Source organism: Pantherophis guttatus, chromosome 2, assembly GCF_059756535.1.
Source record: "Pantherophis guttatus breed Tessera chromosome 2, ASM5975653v1, whole genome shotgun sequence".
In the NCBI taxonomy this organism is placed as follows: domain Eukaryota; kingdom Metazoa; phylum Chordata; class Lepidosauria; order Squamata; family Colubridae; genus Pantherophis; species Pantherophis guttatus.
The window spans coordinates 263,213,514-263,236,521 of record NC_142064.1 but is presented as its reverse complement, the minus strand read 5'-3'; the positions used below and the strand labels follow the sequence as shown (position 1 = coordinate 263,236,521).

The following is a 23,008-nucleotide window of genomic DNA, read 5'->3' as shown; positions in this document are numbered from 1 at the left end:
TCAGGTGACCCCACAGTGGCTGGCCCCACCCCTCGTTCTCCCCTCCCAGTCACTCTAGCCTGGCCTGAGAAGGTAAGGGAGACGGCATGGGATGGAGAAGCGGCCAGGGCAGATACAGAGAGAGGAGGAGAGAGAGAGAGACATAGAGAGAGGGAAGCGAGGGGAAGGAGAGATAGGTCAAAAGGGTTTTGTGGTTCCCGGTGTTTTTTAACAACTGGTTCTGCCCTAATGACTGGCTGGGTAAGTGTAGCTGGGAGGGGTGTCATGTGACTGGTGGAAGTGAGTGACATCGAGTTGGCCACACCCACCCAGGTTTTGTGGCTCCCGGTGTTTTGTTTTCTGTGAGAAATGGGTCCAAATGGCTCTTTGAGTGCTTAAGGTTGCAGACCCCTGAACTAAACCAAGGAAAAGCATCTGTGGAGAGAACATAATGTGCCCCCCACAATGTGAGATTTATGAACATGATAAAGGCAACAAACCATAAACAAACGGCAAAGGTGATTGTAAATGGAGATACAACAGAGAATTTTAATATAAAGAAAGGCACAAGACAAGGATGCCCATTATCTCCTTTACTATTTATATTGACATTGGAAGTGTTAAATAGAAATATTAGGCAAGATAAAGAAATTCAAGGTATGGACATGAAAAAGGAACAGTATAAATTACAGGCATTTGTAGATGACTTGGTTTTTATCCTGGAAGACCCACAAGAAAATGGGCTTAACCTAATTAGGAAAATAGAAGAATATGGTGAAGTAGCAGGACTGAAAATAAATAAAGAAAAACCTAAAACAATAGTTAAAAATGTCACAGACACTCAGAAAAAAGAACTAAGGAGGAAAATAGGTATAGTCAAAGTTAAATACTTAATTCAATTAACAACAAGATGCATAACAATTAAAGAAGATAACTATTATAAATTGGAGCAACAAATTAAAACGGATTTAGAGAAATGGAAAAATTTACAATTATCATTGATGGGAAGAGTAGTCACTATAAAAATGAATATTTTGCCAAATTATTTATTTCAAACAATACCAATAAAGCTGGAAAAATATTTTAAACAAATAAAGAAAACAATATTAAATTATATCTGGCAAGGGAAAAAAAGCAAGGATAAATTTGAAAATGTTGCAAGATTCTAAAAGTAGGGGTGGTTTTGGCCTACCAGATTGGGGATTGTATTATCAGGCTTCTGTACTTACTTGGGTGAAAGAATGGATAGGTTTGAGGAATAAAAGACTACTGAAATTGGAGGGACATGCTTTTGAAATAGGTTGGCATGCCCTTTTATCGTACGGAAAAAACAAAATACATAGCTATTTCCAAAGACACTATGTTAAGGAATGTACTATTATTAGTTTGGGATAAAATTAAAGAACAACACTATTTGAAAATACCGATCTGGCTTTCAACAGTGGAGGCATTGATTTATCCAAATGTAGACATAGAGAATGTTACCAGATATAAAAGTATTTTAAATTAAGAAGGGGAAGTTAAAACTAAACAGGAAATGAATGATCAAGGGATTGAGATAACATGGTGGTCATATGTGCAGATAGAATCTAGATATGAAAAGGATGTTAAAACGTATGGTTTAAGTAAAGAATTAACAGAATTAGATGAAATATTAACACAGACAGATGAAAAATTAAAAAAAATATATAACTATTTGTTAAATTGAAGATGAAGATGAACAAGTAAAAGAGACAATGATAGTATGGGCTATGAATTGGCCACTCAACCAATGGCAGAAATTATGGAATAGAAACTATAAATTAACAATGTCTACTGCATGCACAGAAAATCTTTATAAAAGGTTTTATAGATGGCATTTTCTGCCCTCAAGTATAGTAAAGATGTTTAAGAATAAATCTGCAAAATGTTGGAAATGTCTTCAGATACCTGGTTCATACTAGCATATTTGGTGGACATGTCAAAAAGCAAAAAAAGATTGGACTAAAATACCGTATTTTTCGGAGTATAAGACGCACCTACCTTTTTTTTTTTTTATAAAAAGTTTTTTTTTATTTTTAGACAAACACACATACAAACATACAATGTATTTTCTTTGAACAGAGTATTTGGCCGGTTCACAAATTTAAACAGTGTTTAGTCATTTCAATTAAATTTACAATTTCTATATTTCTTTTTTGCCATATTTATTCCTCATCTATTTTTTTAAAAAACCAATATTACCCTTCATCCTCATCTCTAATCTTAATCAAATTCAATTTTTCCCTTCTATTCTATATTATACCCCTTCCCATTGTTATTTATTTATTTATTTATTTATTTATTTATTTATTTAATTTTATTTAATTTAATTTAATTTAATTTAATTTAATTTAATTTAATTTAATTTAATTTAATTTAATTTATATACTGCCCTACTCCTGAAGGATTCAGGGTGGTGAGCAGCCAAAAGATAAAATACACATAGTACAAACGTTAAAAAACCATTTAAAAATACATTAAATATTTTGGCCCAGAACAAATTTAAAACACCCCAATTTATAAAACAAATTTAAAAGCAATTAAAAGGGAGGTTAGGCCAGACCAGCCTGCTGGAATAAGAATGTTTTGAGGGCATGGCAGAAAGTGCGCAAATCCGGGATCCTCCGTATCTCCGGGGGGAGCTCGTTCCAGATGGCATCCATCCTCACATTGGTTAATTATGTAATATTACAATTGTTTAATACAAATTCAACATTTTAATATGTCGATGTTATATAACTATCTTTTTTTTGTATATCAATATGAACATGAATATTCCAATTATTTCCATGCAATCCAATTTCTTACAAATCAATTAATTGCTGTATATTTACCAATAATAATAAACCAAATAATTTCCCCCATATATTCCTCCAAACCACAACTTAACCATTTGTTTCAACACAAAATACAATTAATAGTATCTCAATTATTATAAATCCCTAGAGCTTTCCCCTTATGTTGCTCATTTTCACATCTTAAACTCTCCTAACCCAAATAGTTTTGCCCATATAATCCTCCAAATCACAACTTAATCATTTCTACTTTCATCACCATGTATAATGAAAAATATTTCAATTGTTACAATTTCCCTAATTAAATTTTAAAATGTTCTGTTATCCAAGCTACAACTTAATCCTTTTTACTTTCACCACCATATACCATTAAAGGTATTTCAATTGTTACAGTTTATACATATTCATATTTCTAAAATAAAAAAATAAAAACTTATCATTATCTAGATTTCAAAAATACAAAGACAAATATTTCAATTATTATTCATTTCATTTTTACAATCATGATTTCCATTTCTTACTATTCATATTTCAATTCTAAATATGTATAACATCTTTCTCTTTCATTTCTTTTTCTCCCTTCCCATTTTTATTTTTGCCTTTTTTTCTTTTTTTCTTTTGTTTTAAAATCTTGAACTCTCCTCTTTTGCCCTAAATTTCCCATTGTTTGCACCTACCATTTTTAGTGAGGAAAAAGAAGAAAAAGAAATCTCCCTATGCCTCATTTTGCCCCATTACAGCAAACAGCCTGCTTTACTTTCATTTTCGTTTTCAGCATAGCTTGATTAGCACAAGGGAAAAAAAAATCTGCTCCAGCAATTTACCTCTTTGGAGCAAGCAGCAGAGCTCTGAACAAAACAGCTGAGAGCAAATCAGCTAGGAGTCAGGAGGCCGCTCTAATCAACTTGTGCTAATTAAGCTGTGCTGAAGGTGAAAGGAGCTGTTTTTTCTTGCTGTTTGCTTGCAAGGAGGTAACTGCTGTGAGACACAGGCCAAAGGATAGGGGCCAGTGGGTGGGCGGGGCTACATTTGGTGTATAAAATGCACCTAAATTTTTACCCCCTTTTAGGGGGGGAAAAGGTGCGTCTTATACTCTGAAAAATACGGTACATACATGGTTGGAAAAAATGATAAAACAACATATAGACTTGAAATCAGAGACATTTTTGTTGGGCATTTTACCAGGTAAGTATGATAAAGGGAATGTATATCTGATTTTACATGTATTAACGACAGCGAGAGTAGTATTTGCACAACGGTGGAAAAGTAAAGAGATCCCAAAAGATGAAGACGTGATTAGAAAAATATTAGAATGTGCAGAAACAGACAAGCTAACACTTACAAATAAGGGAAAGAAAGAAATGGAATATTTCTTGACTTTGGACTTATTTTATCAATGGCTAGCGCACAAAAACAGGAGCAGAAACAGGGAAATATATGAAAGGATCAGTGATACAAGGAAAATGGGTTAAATTGGTTAAATAAATAGACTATTATTGGTATTAATATATATTGATATAAATGTAATGAATATTGTTGTAAACATTTTGAGTATTACTTCATAAAATGATTTGTACCTAGACAATACACTGTTCAATTAAAGGTGGAATTTTTATATACTATAAAATAAAATAAATACTTATACAAAAAAGAAAGATGCCAAGTAAAAATACATACATGTTTATATCCCCCTATATTATATGGAGAAATAACTCAAGGCAACTAACATACCTAATGGAGAAACAAACTCACTTTCTCTGGCCCAGCAATGGCAGTTCCCCTTGGCTCAGTGAAAGGGAATGATGGCACTGGGCCAAACTAAGGAAGCTCAGATCTCCTCCCTCATATTTAGTAATAAGACATGCTTCACTAAAAAGAATCACACAAGAAATTAAATCATCAATTTCTCAGCTGGGCTTTCAGTAAGAGAAAAGAGACAAATATTCAAGATTCCTCTAAACAGATCATTTTTTCAACATGTGGAATTTATTCTGTCATAAGGGAGGAATTTTATGTGAAACATTTTCCACAAACAGGGCATTTGAATGGTTACTCCCCTATGTGCACCCTTACATGATTTATAAGGCTAGACCTATATCTGAAATCTTTCCCACAATCTGGACACTCATACGGTTTTTCTCCTGTATGAATCCTCTTGTGTTTCATCAAGTCGGAATTTTGATAGAAACCTTTCCCGCAATCAGGACACTTATATGGTTTCTCTCCTGTGTGAATCCTCTGATGCACCACCAGGTTGGAATTCAGACTGAAACGTTTCTTACAATCTGGACACTCAAATGGTTTTTCTCCAGTGTGAGTCCTCTTGTGTATCATCAAGTCGGAATTTCGATGGAAACCTTTCCCGCAATCAGGACACTGATATGGTTTCTCTCCTGTGTGAATCCTCTGGTGAATCACCAGGTAGTAATTCTCACTGAAACTTTGTCCACAATCCCGACACTCAAATGGTTTTTCTCCAGTGTGTGTTTTCTTGTGTTTTACCAGCTTGGAATTTTGAGTGAACCTTTTCCCACAATCTGGACACTTATATGGTTTCTCTCCTGTGTGAGTCCTCTGGTGTATCACCAGCTTGGAATTACGCTTGAAACTTTTCCCACAATCTGGACACTGATATGGTTTCTCTCCTGTGTGAGTCCTCTGATGCACCAGAAGGTTGGAATTCCGACTGAAACTTTTTCCACATTCCGGGCACTCATACGGTTTTTCTCCTGTGTGAATCCTCAGGTGTACCATCAGGTCAGAATTGCAACTAAAACTTTTCCCACAATCTGAACAATACAGTCTCTCTCCTGTGTGCGTCGTCTGGTGTTTCACCAGGTGGGATTTGTGATTAAAACTTTTCTCACAATCCGGACACTCATATGGTTTTTCTCCTGTGTGAATCCTCTGGTGTACCAACAGGTTCCAATTCTTTCTGAAACTTTTCCCACAATACAGACATTCATATGGTTTCTCTCCCGTGTGAGTCCTCTGATGTTTCACCAGCTGCGAATTCTGACTAAATTTTTTCCCACAATCCAGACACTCATACTGTTTCTCTCCTGTGTGAGTTCTCTTGGGTATACTCACAGTAGAATTCTGATTTAACATTTTGTTCATAGTCACATCTCATCTCATATGGTTTCTCTGTCTGGAGTATAACCAGGTCAGAATTCCAAGTAAAACTTTTCATACAATCTGGACATTCAAAGAGGTTTTCTCCACTGTCAGTCTCCTTGTGCCTCACCAAATTTGTTTACATGCTAAATTTTTGTCACATTGGGAGCACTGGTAGAGATGTTCCTCCTGCATTGGCCGTTCCATAAATCTTAGGAATCCTGTTCTGAGTAAAGCTTTTGCCAAAATCCAAACATTTGTATGGATTTTTAGGAATGGATCCTCTTGTGCATCTGTGATCTGCAATTTGTGTTTTTCCCAAAATAGGCAATCAGTGAGGTGTTTCCAACACTGATATTCTTAGATTTATGAGGGAGTCAAAAATATTTCTGATCCGTTATGTGGTGGATGCTTTGATTCAAGACACTCTTTCCTTCCTCAACGGCTTTCATTAATGCCTTTGGCTATCCAAGGGACCTTTTCCTTTCCACTGATGTCCAGCTATTTCCCACGTTTTCTGAATTTGATAATTATATCTTTTTACTTTTTCATGCAATATTTTCTTGAGTTCCACATAATTTATTTTTTCCACCTGAAAATTCTTTTCCTGTAATTCTCTCCCTTTTCTCCCTCCATCTGCTGAGGAAAAAGAAGAGTGTTAACACTTTCTGGAAGAAGTGGAAAAGGTTTTGATTGATGCTTTGTTTTGCATTTTAATGCTGCTTCTCATTCTCGGTTGTTCAGGGGGCTCTTCTTGACATCCACTTTGTCTTTAAGTTTCCTATTAATGGATTAGTTTCATTATTGTTTAAAAAACGGCTGCAGATCCTGTGAAAACAGCAAAAAAAATCCACATATTACTATGAAAAAGGAAAGATATCAAAATGCCAGCTTAACCTGTAACTTTCATTAATAATTTTGTTCATTATTTCATTATTAGGCACATAGAAGACTAGAAAAATCCAAGTTGAAAAATCCACTCATATTGCAAATCATGAAAGTCTCTTGTTGGCTTGGGTTAAACAGAAATTATTATAATTGTTACAAACAATTATACATAAACAATTATATTATAAACAATTTATAATATAAATTATTATAAACTGTTGTCAGAAAAAAAAACCCTGAAAATACTGAGTTTTATACAGATACATGCATATGCACTCATAGAAATCTATAAATATATGAATTTAGGTTTTTTTTCTTTTTGTATTCCACTCTTAAAAATGGTTCAGGAGTGGATTTACTCAATTTGTTTGATCTAATTTTAGAAAGGTGGGGACACTAACAGAGGAGATGGTGCCCAAATCCTGTGCAAATTTTAAAGCATCCGTTTTGCCCATGAAACTCCTCGCTTGCTAGGAAACAGCATGTTTCCTTCTTGTCCCTTCGCTGCCTCTACCTCGTGGAGGCACCCAAAGGGCCTGACTTGCTCCCGGCTTCTCCTCCGACTTTCCCTCCACTCACCCTCCAGGTGGAAGCCGCACAAGAGGCTCCAACATGCTCCTGTGGCTGAGCTGGCAGTTCCTCTGCCCTTCGTCTCCACATCCTCTCTAGCAAGTCCAATCCTCTATTGTTTCAACTTGTTTCATCTCCGCCTCTATCCCTCCAGTAGACGAGCAATGCCGCTCCTCTATTGTGTTTACAGCTTTTTAGGCACGAGTGTCGCTCATTTCTAGAGCGCCATCTAGTGACATAAGGTTGAAAAACACGCTCCTTCTATTTTCACCCTAAAACGCTTGCAGGATGTTTTCATTGATGCCAGGTTTGCCCTCACTAAGCAAGGTGATTTAACATCCCCATGAAACCGCTAGGGGAGGCTATCCAGGGGTGAAATGCTACCACTTCTGTTACGTCCGGACGGCAAGCACGAGCGGCCAAGAGAGCAGCCAATTGGTCTAAACGCCGGCAGGCAGCGGGCGGGAAATTGGCAGCTCCTGATTGGCCCAGCCTCTGACAGCTGAAGTATAAAAGAGCTGTCCGTGCCTCAAAACCTTGCTCGCTCTAAGGTAGTTAGCTAATCAGGGCGAGTCACTGTTAGCTGTTATTGTTAGCCAATAAACATGTTGTGAAGTGTTTATCCTGCCTCGCCTCCCTTCTTTAGCCTTTGTTCCATGAACAGAACAACTTCAGCCGAACTGGTCGCGGCGGTGGCACATGGTTCAGGGAACCGATGGCAGCAGTGCAAGGATCTGCCCACCCGCCCAGACGTCATTACTTCCTGGTTTGAACCAGGAACCAACCTGCTTTTGACCCTCGGCACATGCATAGAAGGCTTTGCGCATGTGCAGAGGGTCCAAGCACGCACGTGACATGTGTACACATGCTTCTGAACCTGTAGGAAAGGTAAGTAGATTTCACCTCTCTGGCCATCCATCCTGTGGTATGCAAAGTACAGGAAGTGCTCGATTTACTTCACTTAGTGACCATTTGAAGTTACAACAGCACTGAAAAAAGTGACATGACCATTTTTCACCCTTAAAGACCATTGCAGCATACCTATGGTCATATGCTCAAAATGGAGATGCTTGGCATTTGGGAGGCCTTGTACATGGGTTACTCATGCCTTGGTCTCATCCTGTTTGGATCATTGCACAGGAATGCACCCAGAAATTTCAACTGGTCCAGAATGCAGCAGCGCACATAGTAATGGGAGTCCCTGGATTTCCCATGTAACACCTTGGTTGTGTGAGCTCCGCTGGATTCATTTCTCTACAACTGCAACTGAAGATGCTGCTCATCAACTTTAAAGTTATTTTTTTATTATAGCAATAGCGCTTACAATTATATACTATCCACAGTGCTTTACAGCACTTTCAGTTTATTGTCCCCAATTTGGCTCATTTTACCAACCTCAGAAGGACAGAAGGCTGAGTCAACCGCCAGCCCCATCAGGATCGAATTCCAGGCTGTGGAATACCATATTCTAACCACTGAGCGACTAGGGCTCCTGTCACTATTTTCCTACCTTTATTAGTTTTGAATCCATCTTTTCTACCAGGTCAGATAGGATGGGCACGCTCCTAGCCCCTTCCCTTCAATATTGCCATATGATAGGAGTTGGGAAGTGAGCCTTTTCCGTTGCAAACCCTGTCCTGTGAAACACTCTTTCCCCTGAAATTTGTTAGGCCTTTATCTTCCTGGTCGTCTCTAAAGCAAAAAAGATCTAGCTTTTCCACTAAGCACTGGGTTAATAAGATGAGAGGACTGCATATCAGAAGCTTGCATTGAAATAAAATGTTTGGTGTTAATGCATTTGGTTTTAATATGGTTTTTAAGTTAACTATTGATTGGGAGTCGACCAGAGTTTGTTATAACATGGATGGCTACATAACTATTTTAAATAAATCAGAGGAAAAAGAAATGAATCTGAAAAATGGCCCCACTGAAGGTGCCCATCTCCAAGTTGCTTGAGGCTTTGAAGGTCTATGCATTTATTCAATTATCAAATTTATATTCCCCTAATCCTGAGGTTAATTTCTCTAACATAATTCTTTTCAGGGAGGAAGATTATCAGTTTTCAGCAAGAATAGCACAACACATCAACATAATTAGTAAGGCCAGGAAGCCTGGTTAACTTCTAAATTGAACAAAAGCAAAAGTTTGGTTTTTTGGGATTCTCAGACCATCCAAATGCCATCAGCCTTGCTAGACGTGCCCTGTATTTGGAGGGAAAGAGCATGTTAAATGTGGAGGCTTTGCATTTTGTCATTTGCTATATATATGGAGTTTACTGGTTTCTGAATTAAGATTTTATTGCTGAATCTGTGTGGAGTCACCATGAGTTGGGCTGCCATGTACATTTTTATGCTAATTAAAATAGATACTTACAGTGATTATATCCCCCTGTATTATCTGTATAAATAATCAAGACAACAAACATACCTAATAGAGATCCAAATTCGCTTTCTCTGGCCCACCACAGCAGACCCTCTTGACTCCATGAAAGGGAACGTCTGCACTGGGCCGGAGAAAGGATGGTCAGATCTTCTTCCCCATATTTAATAATAAGACATGGTTGACTAAAAAGAATCATTCAACGAATTAAATTATAAATATTTCAGTTGGGCTTTCACTAAGAGACAAGAAACAAAACTCCAAATTCCCTTAAACAGATCAAACTTTTACTCATGTACAATTTCTTCTACGATAAGGGAGGAATTTTGTGCGAAACATTTTCCACAAACTGGGAATTTGAATGGTTATTCCCCTATGTGCACCCTTACATGATTTATAAGGCTAGACCTACTACTGAAATCTTTCCCACAATCCGGACACTCATATGGTTTTTCTCCTGTGTGAGTCCTCTTGTGTCTCTCCAGATGGGAACTCTGACTGAACGTTTTCCCACAATCTGGACACTCATATGGTTTCTCTCCCGTGTGAGTCCTCTTGTGTCTCTCCAGATGGGAATTACGCTTGAAACTTTTCCCACAATCTGGACACTCATATGGTTTCTCTTCCATGTGAGTCCTCTTGTGTCTCCCCAGGTGGGAATTACGCTTGAAACGTTTCCCACAATCTGGGCACTCATATGGTTTTTCTCCTGTGTGAGTCCTCTGGTGTTCAATAAGGTCGAAATTGCGACTGAAACCTTTCCCACAATCTGGGCACTCATACGGTTTTTCTCCTGTGTGAGTCCTCTGGTGTACCACCAGGTCAGAATTGCAACTAAAACCTTTCCCACAATGTGAACAATAGAGTCTCTCTCCTGTGTGCGTCGTCTGGTGTTTTACCAGGTGGGATTTGTGATTGAAATTTTTCCCACAATCAAGACACTCATATGGTTTTTCTCCTGTGTGAATCCTCTCATGTACCAACAGGTTCCAATTCTTACTGAAACTTTTCCCACAATACAGACACTCATACTGTTTCTCTCCTGTGTGAGTTCTCACTGTAGAATTCTGACTGAACATTTTGTTCATAATCTCATCTCATCTGGTTTCTCTGTCTGGAGTATAGCCAGGTCAGAATTCCAAGTAAAACTTTTCACACAATCAGGACATTCAAAAAGGTTTTCTCCACTGTCAGTCTTGTGCCTCGCCAAATTCATTTACATGCTAAATCTTTTGTCACATTGGAAGCACTGGTAGAGATGTTCCCCCTTCATTGGACATTCCATAAATCTTAGGAATCCCGTTTTGAGTAAAGCTTTTGCCATAATCCAAACATTTGAATGGGTTTTCAGGGAATGGATCCTCTTGTGCATCTGTGATCTGCAATTTGCGTTTTTCCCAAAATAGGCAGTTGGTAAGGTTTTTCCAACACTGATATTCTTAGATTCATGAGGAGGCCAAAAATTTTCTGATCCATTATGTGGTGGATACTTTGATTCAAGACACTCTTTCCTTCCTCAACGGCTTTGATAAATGCCTTTGGCTATCCAAGGGACCTTTTCCTTTCCACTGATGTCCAGCTATTTCCCACGTTTTCTGAATTTGATAATTATATCTTTTTACTTTTTCATGCAATATTTTCTTGAGTTCCACATAATTTATTTTTTCCACCTGAAAATTCTTTTCCTGTAATTCTCTCCCTTGTCTCCCTCCATCTTCTGAGGAAAAAGAAGAGTGTTAACACTTTCTGGAAGAAGTGGAAAAGGTTTTGATTGATGCTTTTTTTGTATTTTAATGCTGCTTCTCATTCTCGGTTGTTCAGACGGCTCTTCTTGACATCCACTTTGTCTTTAAGTTTCCTATTAATGGATTAGTTTCATTATTGTTTAAAAAACAGCTGCAGATCCTGTGAAAACAGCAAAAAAATCCACATATTACTATGAAAAAGGAAAGATATCAAAATGCTAGCTTAACCTGTAACTTTCATTAATAATTTTGTTCATTATTCCATTATTAGGCACATAGAAGACTAGAAAAATCCAAGTTGAAAAATCCACTCATATTTCAAATCATGAAAGTCTCTTGTGCAGAGGGTCCAAGCACACACATGATGCATGTACATGCTTCCGAACCTGTAGAGAAGGTAAGTAGATTTCATCCCTGTGGCCATCCATCCTTCGATATGCAACAAGGTACAGTTAGTGCTTGATTTATTTCACTTAGTGACCATTTGAAGTTACAACAGCATTGAAAAAAGTGACATGACCATTTTTCACCCTTAAAGACCACTGCAGCATGCCTATGGTCATATGCTCAAAATGGAGATGATTGGCATTTGGGAGGCCTTGTACATGGGTTACTCATGCCTTGGTCTCATCCTGTTTGGATCATTGCACAGGACCACCCAGAAATTTCAACTGGTCCAGAATGCAGCAGCGCACATAGTAATGGGAGTCCCTGGATTTCCCATGTAACACGTTGGTTGTGTGAACTCCGCTGGATTCATTTCTCTACAACTGCAACTGAAGATGCTGGTCATCAAATTTAAAGTTATTTCTTTATTATAGCAATAGCGCTTAGAATTATATACTGTCCACAGTGCTTTACAGCACTTTCGGTTTATTGTCCCCAACAATTTGCCTCATTTTACCAACCTCAGAAGGACGGAAGGCTGAGTCAACCGCCAACCCCATTAATTATGATTCATTTGGCATGTAGAAAGCTAGCAGATCCAAATATCAACTCAATCTCAAAATTCTCCTTTTGGCTTGAGTTAATCACACATACAGTGCACTCAGAAAGTACTCAAAGTATTCTGATTCCCTTCACTTCTATCCGTTTTGTTATGCTGCAGCCCGATTCTACAGTTGTTAAAATTCATTTTTTCTCATTAATCTATTCCCATAATGACAAAGTAAAAACAGAATTTTAGAAATGTCTGTAAATTTATTAAAAAGAAAAAACTGAAATTTCACATTGGCATTCAGATCCTTCCCTCAGTACTTTGTTGAAGCACCTTTCAACAAGGTGCTTCTACAAAGCCTCAAGGGTTTTTTTGGTATGACATAAGAAGCTTTGCACACCTGGATTGGGGGATTTTCTGCCATTCTTCCTTGCAAGTCCTCTCAAACTCAGTCAGGTTGGATGGTAACCTTAGGTGGACAGCCATTTTCAGGTCCCTCCGGAAATGTTCAATAGGGTTGAAATGAGGGCTCGCTCTAGGCCACTCTAGGACATTCACAGAGTTGTCCCTAAGACACTCCTGTGTTGTCTTGGCTCTGGCTGAGCTCCAGAGATCCTGTGTGGAGATGGGAGAAAATTCCAAAAGAATCATCACTGCAGCCCTCCACCGATCTGGGGTTTATGGCAGAGTGGCTGGGTGGAAGCCTCTCCTCAGTGCAAAACACACGAAAACCCGCTTGGAGTTTGCAAAAAAGACCTGAAGAATTCTCAGACTGTGAGGAACAAGATTTTCTGGTCTGATGAAACCAAGATTGAACTGTTTAGCCTCAATTCTATGGTAAATGGTCTGGAGAAAACCAGGCACCGCTCATCACCTGCCCAATGTCATCCCAAGAGTGAAGCAAGGTGGTTGCAGAATCACGCAGTGGGGTTTTTTTTCAGCAACAGGGATGGAGAGACTGGTCAGGGTTGAGGGAAAGATGAACGGAATAAAGTACAGGGATTTCCTCAGTGAAACTCTGTTCCACAATGCTCAGGACCTTGACAACAATCCTAAGCACACAGCCAAGACAACACAGGAGTGGCTTAGGGACAACTCTGTGAATATCCTAGAGTGGCCCAGCCAGACCCTGACTTGAACCCTATTAAACGTCTCTGAAGGGATCTGAAAATGGCTGCCCACCGATGGTTGCTATCCAACCTGACTGAGCTTGGGAGGACTTGCAAGCAAGAATTGTAGAAAACACCCCAGTCCAGGTGCGCAAAGCTTATCATCTCAGAGCCAAAAAGACTTGAGGCTCTAATCGCTGCCAAAGAAGCTTCAACAAAGTACTGAGTGAAGAGTCTGAATATTTATGTCAATAATTTCAGGTTTTTTTTTTTAATTTGATTTATATGCCGCCCTTCTCCGGAGACTCAGGGCGGCTTACAATGCACTAACAATGCGCTAAGCAATAGCCTTCATACTTTTGTATATTTATACAAAGTCAGCTTATTGCCCCCACAACTGGGTCCTCAATTTACCTACCTTAGAAAGGATGGCAGGCTGAGTCAACCTTGAGCCTCGGCGAGATTCGAACCCTGCAGTAATTGCAGGCAGCTGTGTTAATAACAGGGTCCTCTAGACCACTGTACTATTCAAGGCTCTTTTTAATAAATTTACAGACATTTTTAAAAATTGTTTTCACTTTGTCATTATTGATGTAGATGAATGAGAAAAAATGAATTTCAACAAGTGTAAAATCAGGCTGCAACATAACAAAATTGACAGACATGAAAGGGGTCTGAATACTTTCTGAATATGTGTTCCTATTCACACAGAAATACACTCCTAAGAATTTATTTATGTAAATAGTTATGTGTATTTCAGTCTGCAAAATGTCCCAGAAGTGCATTGACTCAAATTTTTTTGATCTAATATTAGAGACATGCGGACATTAATAGATGAAATGGTGTCCAAATCCTGTGCAAGATTGAAAGCATCCCTTTAGTCCATGAAACTCCTCGCTTGCCAGGAAAGCAACATCTCAATAACATCACAAGGAATGAAAGGTGAAGGTGAGGGAGGTGGGTGGTTAAGAAACATGAAAAAAATATATCAAGATTTATTTAAATCTCCCAGCAGAAAATCACAGGCAGCAACTTTAGATCATGCAGCAAAAGGATAAAAATATTTGGGGAGAGAAAGAACATGCAGCAGCAGCAGACAAGTGTTTCAGCCTCGTTGCTTCCTCTGCTTCATACGCCGTGGAGGAAAGAAAGCAAAGGCCCGACTTGCTCCCGGCTTCTCCTCCGACCTTCCCTCCACTCACCTCCCAGGAGCCGCTTCCACCCTCCAAGCAGCTCCATCACCCTCCTCTAGGTCAGCCGGAAAATGAAAACCCACTATCTTCCTTTCCTCCACGTCCTCTCTAGCAATCTAATACTCTATGGTTTCAATAGGTTCTAGCTCCGTCTCCCTTTTTCCGCTGCTGTACTCTATTCTCTGCTTTCTGAGGGATTCTATGTACAGCGCCATCTAGCGACATAAGCTTGAAAATCACCCTCGTCCTATCTCTAACCCTAAAAGGTTTGCGTGAGGCTTTCATGGATTCCGTGGTTCCTTCTGTGTATTCGACTCCCACCGAGCACAGGAATAGCTTTCGTCCATGACAGTCTATGCTAAATCTTTTCTTTCAGGTCTCCCAAGAGGTCAAAAGTGCAAGGACCAGTCAAAAATAACTTTTTCAGCCCTCAGTAGTCCATATGCACAAAAGGACTAACCAGAGGGCTGAAAAAAGTCATTTCTGACAGGTCCTCGCACTTTTGACTGGTCCTCACACTTATGACCATCCTCACATTTATGCCCGTGCAGCATTCTTAACCATTTCACTCATTTCACAACTGCTTCTCTTCACCATGATGACAAGATAGGGCAAAAATGTAAAATGTGAGGACAGTCGTAAGTTCAAGGACTGGTCAAAAGTGCGAGGACCAGTCAAAAATAACTTTTTCAGCCCTCTGAGTAGTCCATATGCACAAAAGGATACAGCAATAGAGAGGGATGAAGGAAGGGAAGGGAAATTAGAGTAGGAGTGAGGGTAAGAGAGGGAGGAAGAGAGGAGGAGAAGGAGAAAGGAAGAGGAAATAGGGAGGAGAAGAAGAGGGGGAGGAAGAGAAAGTAAGAAGGAAAGAAAAGAGAGAGGTGGTAGGTTTGAGGAGAAAGATTGCTGTACAATAAAAAAGATGAAAGGGAAGAAAGCCAACCCCAAACAAATATAAAGATATTAATATAAAGAATGAATTGTTAAACTTTAAACAATAAAAGAGAACAAATAGCAATAAATAGCAATAATTAGAAACACACATACAAACATACAATGTATTTTCTTTGAACAGAATATTTGGCAGGTTCACAAATTTAAACAGTGTTTAGTCATTTCAATTAAATTTACAATATCTATATTTCCTTTTTGCCATATTTATTCCTCATCTATTTTTTTAAAAAAACAATATTACCCTTCATCCTCATCTCTAATCTTAATCAAATTCAATTTTTCCCTTCTATTCTATATTATACCCCTTCCCATTGTCATCTATTTTTATATCCATCCTCACATTGGTTAATTATGTAATTATGTAATACAGTTAATACAAATTCAACATTTTAATATAAATCAATTAGTTATATAACTATCTTTTTGTATATTAATCAATATGAACATGAATATTCCAATTATTTCCATGCAATCCAATTTCTTACAAATCAATTAATTATATTTACCAATAATAATAAACCAAATAATTTCCCCCATATATTCCTCCAAACCACAACTTAACCATTTCTGCTTTCAACACAATATACAATTAATAGTATCTCAATTATTACAATTCCCTAGTTAAATAGAGCTTTTTTTCTTTTGTGTTTTAAAATCTTGAACTCTCCTCTTTTGCCCTAAATTTCCCATTGTTTGCAGTTTTGCACCTACCTTTTTTGGTGAGGAAAAAGAAAAAGAAATCACTCTCTGCCTCATTTTGTCACGTTGCAGCAAAGACTCTGCTTTACATTCGGTTTCGCTTTTTCAGCATAGCTATGGGAAAAAAAGGCTCCAGGAACTCTTTGCAGCTAGCAACAGAACAGAGCCGGGCGCAAAACAGCTGAGAGGAAATCAGCTGAGAGTGGGGAAGCCGAGCTAATCAATGTGCAACTTCCTATGCGGAAGCTATAAGGGGCTGTTTTTTCTATTTTTGCAGGCATCGGTCTACTCATTTGTTTTCTTTTAACACTGATCAGCTGTAGGGCAGCCCTTTGAAGCCCCGCGGCAAGAGTTTAAAAAGTTTTTTTCTCTCTAGCCATCAGCTGGGACTCAGGAGGCAGCCGGGACTCAGGAGGCAGAATGAAAAATCGGGACTTTTTTAAAGCACCGCGGGACACGGGACAAATTGCTAAAAATCGGGACTGTCCCGCCAAAAGCGGGACGTCTGGTCACCTTAAGCTAGACCTTACTTAGCTTCACAAGATTAGCCAGGTGCTGCATCATAAAAGTTGATAAAGGTCTTGTTTGTTTGTTCAGCCTTAAACGATTGCCAGCTTCATATCCCTTTAATAGAAGAATGATAGGGGACAAAACCTTGAAGTGCCTACCCACATTGCTTCCAAACACATCTAGATAGGAGATAATATTTTTCCCTCTGCATTCTTGCGGCTGGAACTGCCCTCAGTAAGCAACCTGGTTGGCAGGATGGATGGCCTCCCCTAGCAGTTCCATGTAGCTGTTACCTACATGGAACTGCTAGGGGAAGCCATCCATCCTATCATATCCAATTATGTACAGGTAGTCCTCAATTTACTACATTTAGTGACCATGTCCACTTACAACGTCATTGAAAAAAAGAGACATGACTATTTTTCATACTTAAGGGCCATTGAAGCATTGTCACATGATGAAAATTCAAACTCTGGGCAATTGACTTATCTTTGTGAGTTGCAGTCCTGGGGTCATGTGATCCCCCTTTCGTGACTGCGCAAGTTCACAACTTTGGGATTCTCCTGGGCAAACAATTCCTGCTTGAGGCTGCAATGACTGGGGGAGGGGCTTTCAACAGATTCATCGCGTGCACCAATTGTGCCCTTTCCTGGACCGGGATGCATTGCACAGGGGGTCACTCTTCCCTTGGTCACCTCGTTTCAATCTCTGCACTGGACCACTAGAAGACTTCAAATGGTCCAGCACACAGCAGCGCACACAGTAACGGAGGCCCCTAGGTTGCCTATGTAACATCTTTCGGGCGCAAGCTACACAGGATTCATTTAAGGTGCAATTCAAGATCTTCACCTTTAAAGCTATTTATTATATCTATAGCAATCAGACATATATACCACTTATATACTACTACACTGTGGTTTGTACACTCTTGGTTTACAGTGTCAGTGTATTGTCCCCAACCATCTGGGTCCTCATTTTACCGATCTCAGAATGACGGAGGGCTGAGTCAACCTCGAGGCATGTCAGGATGGGATCCCATGCTGTGGGCAGTCAGCCAGCAATGCTGTATTCTAACCACAGGTTGAAAAGGATGAGCAGGTTAAAAATACATACATGTTTATATCCCCCTATATTATATGTAGAAGTAACTCAAAGCAACTAATATACCTAATAGAGAAACAAACTTGCTTTCTTTGGCCGAGCAATGGCAGCTCCCCTTGGCTCAGTGAAAGGGATTGATGACACTGGGCCAAACTAAGGAAGCTTAGATCTCATTCATGCTTAATAATAAGTCATACTTCATTAAAAAGAATTGCAAAAGAAATTAAATTATCAATTTCTCAGCTGGGCTTTCAGTAAGAGATAAACAAAATTCAAGATTCCTCTAAACAAATCAAATTTATCCTCGTGGAATTTCTTCTGTGATAAGGGAGGAATTTTCTATGAAACATTTTCCACAAAGTGGGCATTTGAATGTTTACTCCCCTATGTGCACCCTTACATGATTTATAAGGCTAGACCTATATCTGAAATCTTTCCCACAATCTGGACACTCATACGGTTTTTCTCCTGTGTGCATCCTCTTGTGTTTCATCAAGTCAGAATTTTGATAGAAACCTTTCCCGCAATCAGGACACTTATATGGTTTCTCCCCAGTGTGAGTTCTCTGGTGAATCACCAGGCTCGAATTCTGACTGAAACTTTTCCCACAATCTGGACACTCATATGGTTTCTCTCCTGTGTGAGTCCTCTTGTGTATCACCAAGCTGGAATTTCGATGGAAACCTTTCCCACAATCAGGACACTGATATGGTTTCTCTCCTGTGTGAATCCTCTGGTGAATCACCAGGCAGTAATTCTCACTGAAACTTTTCTCACAATCCAGACATTCAAATGGTTTCTCTCCACTGTGAGCCTTCTTGTGTTTTACCAGTTTGGAATTACCCTTGAAACTTTTCCCACAATCCGGGCACTCATAAGGTTTCTCTCCTGTGTGAGTCCTCTGGTGTTCCATAAGGGAGGAATTCCGACTGAAACCTTTCCCACAATACAGACACTCATATGGTTTCTCCCCAGTGTGAGTTCTCTGGTGCATCACCAGGTTTGAATTCTGACTGAAACTTTCCCCACAATACAGACATTCATATGGTTTCTCTCCCGTGTGAGTCCTCTGATGTTTCACCAGCTTCGAATTCTGACTAAATTTTTTCCCACAATCCAGACACTCATACTGTTTCTCTCCTGTGTGAGTTCTCTTGGGTATACTCACGGTAGACTTCTGATTTAACATTTTGTTCATAATCTCATCTCATCTGGTTTCTCTGTCTGGAGTATAGCCAGGTCAGCATTCCAAGTAAAACTTTTCACACAATCTGGACATTCAAAGAGGTTTTCTTCACTGTCAGTCTTGTGCCACACCAAATTCATTTATGTAAATCTTTTGTCACATTGGAAGCACTGGTAGAGATGTTCCCCCTTCATTGGACATTCCATAAATCTTAGGAATCCTGTTCTGAGTAAAGCTTTTGCCAAAATCCAAACATTTGTATGGGTTTTTAGGAATGGATCCTCTTGTGCATCTGTGATCTGCAATTTGCGTTTTTCCCAAAATAGGCAGTTGGTAAGGTTTTTCCAACACAGATATTCTTAGATTCATGAGGGGGCCAAAAATTTTCTGATCCGTTATGTGGTGGATACTTTGATTCAAGACACTCTTTCCTTCCTCAACGGCTTTGATAAATGCCTTTGGTTATCCAAGGGACCTTTTCCTTTCCACTGATGTCCAGCTATTTCCCACGTTTTCTGAATTTGATAATTATATCTTTTTACTTTTTCATGCAATATTTTCTTGAGTTCCACATTATTTATTTTTTCCACCTGAAAATTCTTTTCCTGTAATTCTCTCCCTTTTCTCCCTCCATTTGCTGAGGAAAAAGAAGAGTGTTAACACTTTCTGGAAGAAGTGGAAAAGGTTTTGATTGATGCTTTGTTTTGCATTTTAATGCTGCTTCTCATTCTCGGTTGTTCAGGCGGCTCTTCTTGACATCCACTTTGTCTTTAAGTTTCCTATTAATGGATTAGTTTCACTGTTGTTTAAAAAACGGCTGCAAATCCTGTGAAAACAGCAAAAAAATCCACTTATTACTATGAAAAAGGAAAGATATCAAAATGCTAGCTTAACCTGTAACTTTCATTAATAATTTTGTTCATTATTTCATTATTAGGCACATAGAAGACTAGAAAAATCCAAGTTGAAAAATCCACTCATATTTCAAATCATGAAAGTCTCTTGCTGGCTTGGGTTAAACAGAAATTATTATAATTTTTACAAACAATTATCCTCTGACCTTCCCTCCACTCACCTCCCAGGAGCCGCTTCCACCCTCCAAGCCGCACAAGAGGCTCCAACATGCTCCTGTGGCTGAGCCGGCAGTTCCTCTGCCCTTCGTCTCCACATCCTCTCTAGCAAGTCCAATCCTCTATCATTTCAACTTGTTTCATCTCCGCCTCTATCCCTCCAGTAGACGAGCAATGCCGCTACTGTATTGTGTTTACAGCTTTTTAGGCACGAGTGTCGCTCATTTCTAGAGCGCCATCTAGTGACATAAGGTTGAAAAACACGCTCCTTCTATTTTCACCCTAAAATGCTTGCAAGATGTTTTCATTGATGCCAGGTTTGCCCTCACTAAGCAAGGTGATTTAATATCCCCATGAAACCGCTAGGGGAGGCTATCCAGGGATGAAATGCTACCACTTCAGCTGAACTGGTCGCGGCGGTGGCACATGGTTCAGAGAACCGGTGGCAGCAGCACAAGGATCTGCCCACCCGCCCAGACGTCATTACTTCCTGGTTTGAACCAGGAAGTAACCTGCTTTTGACCCTCGGCTTTGCGCATGTGCAGAGGGTCCAAGCACGCACGTGACACGCTTACACGCTTCCGAACCTGTAGGAAAGGTAAGTAGATTTCACCTTGTGGCCATCTATCCTGTGGTATGCAACAAAGTACAGGAAGTGCTCGATTTACTTCACTTAGTGACCATTTGAAGTTACAACAGCATTGAAAAAAGTGACATGACCATTTTTCACCCTTAAAGACCATTGCAGCATACCTATGGTCATATGTTCAAAATGGAGATGCTTGGCATTTGGGAGGCCTTGTACATGGGTTACTCGTGCCTTGGTCTCATCCTGTTTGGATCATTGCACAGGAATGCACCCAGAAAGTTCAACTGGTCCAGAATGCAGCAGCGCACATAGTAATGGGAGTTCCTAGATTTCCCATGTAACACCTTAGTTGTGTGAGCTCTACTGGATTCATTTTTCTACAACTGCAACTGAAGATGCTGGTCATCAACTTTAAAGTTATTTCTTTATTATAGCAATAGCGCTTAGAATGATATACTATCCACAGTGCTTTACAGCACTTTCGGTTTATTGTCCCCAATTTGGCTCATTTTACCAACCTCAAAAGGACGAAAGGCTGAGTCAACCGCCAGCCCCATCAGGATCGAATTCCAGGCTGTGGAATACCATATTCTAACCACTGAGCGACTAGGGCTCCTGTCACTATTTTCCTACCTTTATTAGTTTTGAATCCATCTTTTCTACCAGGTCAGATAGGATGGGCACGCTCCTAGCCCCTTCCCTTCAATATTGCCATATGATAGGAGTTGGGAAGTGAGCCTTTTCCGTTGCAAACCCTGTCCTGTGAAACACTCTTTCCCCTGAAATTTGTTAGGCCTTTATCTTCCTGGTCGTCTCTAAAGCAAAAAAGATCTAGCTTTTCCACTAAGCACTGGGTTAATAAGATGAGAGGACTGCATATCAGAAGCTTGCATTGAAATAAAATGTTTGGTGTTTATGCATTTGGTTTTAATATGGTTTTTAAGTTAACTATTGATTGGGAGTCGACCAGAGTTTGTTATAACATGGATGGCTACATAACTATTTTAAATAAATCAGAGGAAAAAGAAATGAATCTGAAAAATGGCCCCACTGAAGGTGCCCATCTCCAAGTTGCTTGAGGCTTTGAAGGTCTATGCATTTATTCAATTATCAAATTTATATTCCCCTAATCCTGAGGTTAATTTCTCTAACATAATTCTTTTCAAGGAGAAAGATTATCAGTTTTCAGCAAGAATAGCACAACACATCAACATAATTAGTAAGGCCAGGAAGCCTGGTTAACTTCTAAATTGAACAAAAGCAAAAGTTTGGTTTTTTGGGATTCTCAGACCATCCAAATGCCATCAGCCTTGCTAGACGTGCCCTGTATTTGGAGGGAAAGAGCATGTTAAATGTGGAGGCTTTGCATTTTGTCATTTGCTATATATATATGGAGTTTACTGGTTTCTGAATTAAGATTTTATTGCTGAAACAGTGTGTAGTCACCATGAGTTGGGCTGCCATATACATTTTTATGCTAATTAAAATACATACAGTGTTTATATACCCCTGTATTATATATAGAAATAACTCAAGACAACAAACATACCTAACAGAGATCCAAATTCTCTTTCTCTGGCCCACCACGGCAGACCCTCTTGACTCCGTGAAAGGGAACGTCCGCAGTGAGCCGGAGAAAGGATGGTCAGAACTTCTTACTCATGTTTAATAATAAGACATGATTGACTAAAAGAATCATGCAACAAATTAAATTATCAATATCTCAGTTGGGCTTTCACTAAGAGACAAGGAACAAAACTCCAAATTCCTCTAAACAGATAATATTTTTCCTCATGTGGAATTTCTTCTCTGATAAGGGAGGAATTTTGTGCGAAACATTTTCCACAAATTGGGAATTTTGAATGGTTACTCTCCTATGTGTAACCTTACATGATTTATAAGGTTAGACCTACTACTGAAATCTTTCCCACAATCCGGACACTCATATGGTTTTTCTCCTGTGTGAGTCCTCTTGTGTATCACCAGATGGGAACTCTGATTGAATGTTTTCCCACAATCTGGACACTCATATGGTTTCTCTCCCGTGTGAGTCCTCTTGTGTCTCTCCAGATGGGAATTACGCTTGAAACTTTTCTCACAATCCAGACACTCATATGGTTTATCTCCCGTGTGAGTCCTCTTGTGTCTCCCCAGATGGGAATTACG

The 23,008-nt window shown here is 39.2% G+C and overlaps 3 protein-coding genes across 5 annotated transcripts in view; all 3 read right to left on the bottom strand.

Moving 5' to 3' along the window:
- The window catches only part of LOC148115750 (uncharacterized), a 118,928-nt gene that overhangs the window by 18,704 nt on the left and 77,216 nt on the right, over positions 1-23,008 (bottom strand). The gene's annotated exons all lie outside the window — the stretch shown is intronic.
- The window catches only part of LOC132708949 (uncharacterized), an 81,830-nt gene that overhangs the window by 32,831 nt on the left and 25,991 nt on the right, over positions 1-23,008 (bottom strand). Inside the window, exon 1 of one of the 2 annotated variants that reach the window (XM_087884039.1) lies at positions 14,743-15,611. The exons of the other annotated variant lie outside the window; for it this stretch is intronic. The gene's annotated coding sequence lies outside the window, so the exon portion shown is untranslated. Of the gene's footprint in view, positions 1-14,742; positions 15,612-23,008 lie in introns of those variants that run through there. 2 annotated transcript variants of the gene reach the window in all.
- Positions 17,741-23,008, bottom strand: part of LOC117663212 (uncharacterized) — a 31,250-nt gene continuing 25,982 nt past the window's right edge. Inside the window, exon 2 of the mRNA XM_087884077.1 lies at positions 17,741-20,009. Within this exon, the coding sequence (XP_087740203.1) occupies positions 18,374-19,195 (822 nt within the window). The 5' untranslated portion in view covers positions 19,196-20,009 and the 3' untranslated portion in view covers positions 17,741-18,373. The remainder of the gene's footprint in view (positions 20,010-23,008) is intronic.